At 49.5% G+C, this 4428-nt stretch overlaps 1 protein-coding gene across 1 annotated transcript in view; it reads left to right on the forward strand.

Annotated features, from left to right (window-relative positions):
- The window catches only part of CLEC19A (C-type lectin domain containing 19A), a 21877-nt gene extending 17818 nt beyond the window's left edge, over positions 1-4059 (forward strand). The window contains exons 3-5 of the mRNA XM_004706091.1: positions 1392-1452; positions 2014-2146; positions 3980-4059. Of these exons, the coding sequence (XP_004706148.1) occupies positions 1392-1452; positions 2014-2146; positions 3980-4059 (274 nt within the window). The remainder of the gene's footprint in view (positions 1-1391; positions 1453-2013; positions 2147-3979) is intronic.
- The last annotated feature ends 369 nt before the right edge of the window (positions 4060-4428 follow it).

A 4428-nucleotide genomic window follows, 5' to 3' on the forward strand; every position in this document is an offset into this window, starting at 1 on the left:
TCCCACTATCATGTTTGGCCTTCATTCAAGTTTCAATAATTCCACTCAGTTACATTGCCCTTGATCAAGCCCTGCCAGGCATCCAATGCCCTCCTCGCCATTGATTTTAGATCTCTTGTTGTTCCCTGGTCTCTGGATTTGTTAACACCCACTTCCTTTCCCAGCCTCCCCTCTCCCATCCCCCTACCCCCACTCCCCGGAACTGTTGGTCCTATTTTCTTTTTTTGTTTGTTTGTTGGTTTTTTTGATCCTGTTGTTTTCTCCTTCGGATTGTTTCTCCTCAAATCTCGATTTTACAGGTACTCTTCTAGCTGCCTCGGGGCACTGAGAGAACAGAGGTCTGCCTCCAGATTCCTGCTGCTCTGGTTGGGCCAGTCTCTCTCTCTCTCTCTCTCTCTGTCTCTCTGTCTCTCTGTCTCTGTGTGTGTGTGTGTTTTCTAATATGTAAAATGAGAATAACAATACTGTCTTGCTGTAAAAATTAAATTAGCTAATATATGTTATATGTTAACATATGATATATGTTAATAGAGTGCTCACTTTGCCATTGTGCTGATTGTGACTCAGAGCAATGCTGTGGGACAAAGGAGAACTCCTACAATCTTTAGAGAACTAGACTGTCATATCTTTCTCTCTGGAAGCACCTGGAAGGTTTGAACCACCGACCTTTGAGTTAGCAGCAAGCATTTATACACTGCACCACGAGGGATCCTCTAGAACACACTTAGCAGGGTAGAACTTGCTGTTACAGAAGCAGACGTGACAGTAGTGGCCAGGCTCTGTGTAGAAAATTTAGTAGAATTCATCTAGGGGATGGGGGTGGGGGTGGGAAAGCTATATGTAGGTTTTAATCAAGGGGTAGGGTAAGCAAAATTTTCATTCAGAATGCAACTTTAAAAAATTAGATTGTGGACGCCTTTCATGAAAATTGAGGGCAGGGGTGGGGGGAGAAAAGAAGAAGAAAGAACGTGGAGGGAATGTATATCCCAAGACTTAATAGCAATACTAGTGAAAAAATATATGGTCAAGCGGCCTGGTGTCATTTCGGTTTTTTCCCAGGTTCACTGTGTGTCAGATCCTGCACTAGATCTTTGGTATCTTTAGCCCAGTCAGCCTTCACAACACATCTCTGAGGAAGATGCTGCTCCAGGGTACAGACAGGGCTCAGAGAGGCTCAGCATCTGCTCCAGGGTGCAGAGCTGGGGTTACAAGCTCCAGCAGCCCTCTCAGGAGGAGCGTGCCGTGGCCGCCACGCGGCCTGGCTTCCACCATCATCAGCATGTGCAGGGAACCTTTTCTGAACACGTGAATAAGTGGAGAAATGAGTCTTGTCTGTGACCATCGCAGCTCTTGCCACAGTGTGTGTGCAATGTTGTCGCCACCCCCAACAGGACTCCCCACAAATCCCCAACAGGACTTTGCTTAGAACTGGGCAAAATTGTTTCACAGCAGGTAAGACAAATCCAAATTATATGGGCAAAGGAAACATCATAAAGGGCAACTGCCATCCAGCAGTGAAATGTGGGAATTAGGATCCCGGGCCCCGGGGTGAGAGACCTGGGTTCAAATCCCGGCACAAATACGTTATCAGCTCTTGGTTTGGGTAGGCCATCTAAATGTTAGTTTGCTCACGAGATGATTATGCCTGACTTGCAGGAGGGGGCGGATAAAGAACAGAGCAGCTGGCGTGGCACGTAGCGAGCCCTCAGTAAATGACAGCTACTGAGAGCGGTGGCACAGCTGTGTCCTGGGCTGCTAAAGGAAGGGTCTCTCTGGTCAGAAACCCGGCCACCTGACAGCCTGCATAACTTCTCAGGACAGTTCTACCCTATCACATGGGGTCACCAAAAGTCCGTGGCACATAACAACGACAACAACTGTAGTATGAGATCAAAAGGGGGGGCTTTTGCACACGTGGAGGCATGTGAGCATCATTCCTACGCGGGCTGCCTCCAAGGCCTCCTCTTTTTCCTCTCCTTGGCTTGCTTCTTTGCCTCTGCTTGGCACCTCCAGGAAGGGCAGTTTGAATGGAGCGACGGTTCGTCCTATGACTACAGCTACTGGGACGGGAGCCAACCGGATGATGGCATCCACGCGAGCCCACAGGAGGAGGACTGCGTGCAGATCTGGTACCGGCCCGCCAGTGGTGGGTGCCCCGGAGTTTCAGACGCCCTGACAACGAACACGTTGTTCAGCACCTTGGAGAGTGGTCAGAGGTTGCTGGGCAGGGGGTGGCTCTTCTCTACAGGGGTTGTTCTGAACAAGATTTAATGGTAGTGCATTGACATAAGGAGTTGTAAGGTCTTGATTAGTAAGCTCTATTTTTCTACTTCAGATTTCTCTACTTGATCTCGCTGGGTTCTAATGTCCATGGCAATGGCTACATGGAAACGCACAGACAAAATTTATGATGAAAATACTGTTAACAAGTTGTAAAGCCAATGAGAAATGCTCAGTGTAGTTATTTACCAGGACATGTGACAACATTTCAGGTCTGCTAATAAATGCCCAAAGGGTCATATCGCTCTGTTGTAAGCCTCAACCGGAAGGCAGTCAGCTCAAGCTCCGTGATCAGCAAACCCAGCTCCCTGAATTAAGTGCCCAGAGCACCCCACTCCAGTAAGTCTCAGACCAAAGGCACTCAGCTCCACTTCCTTGGGTTGGCAAGTCCAACTTCCCCAATTAAGTGCCCACCAGCCAGCCTCCTGCACACAAGCACTCAGCTTCACTTGCTCCGTGGGTTGGGAAGTCCATCACTCTGTTCCATGCTCTGGCTCCTGGTTCAGCTGCTGCTCCTCTGATGGTGTAGCTGTCTTCTGGATCCAGGAGGTCCACTGCACATAGAGCTCAGGTCCTGAGAACATGCTCCACTCCTGGCTCTTGCTGGTGATGAGAACCCTCCTCCTGCTTCTCAGAGGCTCATTTGACACACCATAGGATGGCACTCCAGGGAGCTCACAATTACTCACAGGTGAATCCCATCAGCATCTTCCCCCACCTTCTTCCAGACCCATGCATGGGAAGGTCGTTTGGCCAGAGTTACAGACTTTGGCTGGAAAAGCGACATTACATAGCTCACTGCCCCTGCAGGAATGCTGGTGGCACAATGGCTAAGCATTCAGCTGCTAACCAAACGTTGGTGGTTCAACCCACCCCGGGGCTCTGTGGAGGAAAAGACCTGATTATGTAAAGATGCCAGCCTAGGAAACCTTCTGGGGCCATTCTACTCTGTGGTATGGATTGCTGAGTTAGAATATCCTCAAGGCACCCAACAACAGGTCATTGATATGTGAACTGTGACTCTGAAGATTTATAAGAGGTAGGTGCATAAAAATGAAAAAATTTTAAAAGCCTCCTGTCAAAAACTAGTCAAAGGGTAGTAATTCTCAGTTAGCTCCCTCAAATACCTAAATACCAATGCTCGGCCCACAGCGTTGAGGTGAAGGATAAAGACGAGAGCTCACACAGACGGGGCAGTCCATGGTTAGCGTAGTATCAGCCGTTCCTGTCACCATCATCTGCAACAGCATTGTCCCTCCTCACACCAACCTGAAGAAGCAGAAACAGTGGAGTGGTTTATCTGTAAACCAGTCATTTTGCAGATGAGTAAACTGAAGCTCGGAGAGGTTAAGAGACTTGTTCAAGGTCACACAATAAGCAAGTAGTGGATTGGGGCATTACAGAACTCCAGGCCCAAGCATGACTGGTCATTCCCTTTTGGTGTCTTGGTCTTGTTCCACCTGGGGAGGGAGAAATGGAGCAGTCACTTACTCTGGGAGCCTACCTGGAGCCTGGGAGCCTACCTGGAGCCAAGACTCCTATCACGAGACCCTAAGGCCGGACAGCAACCCTGCCAAGTGCCAGCTGCCCATGTGGACAAGGCCTCCTGGGAAGGCGTGTGGTCCAGTAGTGGGGAGTGACCTTTAGTATGGTGGGTGAACCTTCACTCAGATTCTCACTTGTTTTTTGCCCTCTGCAGCTCTGAGGACATGGAATGATAACTCCTGCAGCCGAGCGTTCCCCTTTGTCTGCAAGATCCCATCTCTGACCAGCCACTGATCCAGTCTGGGCCCCTGGGGGGAACCGAAGTCCAGTCCTATCTTGTAGTTGTCCCTGGGGGCAGAGCTGACACTCAATAAACTCGGAAAACACGGAGAGGGTCGGTCTTCCAAAGATTTCATTTTCTTTTTTGAACTTGGTACTTCAACTTGAGCGATGACTTCCTGAGAAAATCACTTCTCCATCCAACAGGTCGTACTCATTTTGTTTCCCTTCATTGGTTGCCATCCGGACGATGTAGCGTCGCCTGGCCCACATCCTCCCTGCGTTTCCGCCCACACGCCCTCTGAACTTCTCCCTTGGACAAATGCTGCTCTGTTGATCTCACGCAGGCAAGGATTCTGAGGTGGGCGTAGCTCATGTACACCA

This window comes from Echinops telfairi, unplaced genomic scaffold (assembly GCF_000313985.2).
Source record: "Echinops telfairi isolate 266 unplaced genomic scaffold, ASM31398v2 ScPeMD7_5;HRSCAF=22, whole genome shotgun sequence".
Lineage (NCBI taxonomy): Eukaryota > Metazoa > Chordata > Mammalia > Afrosoricida > Tenrecidae > Echinops > Echinops telfairi.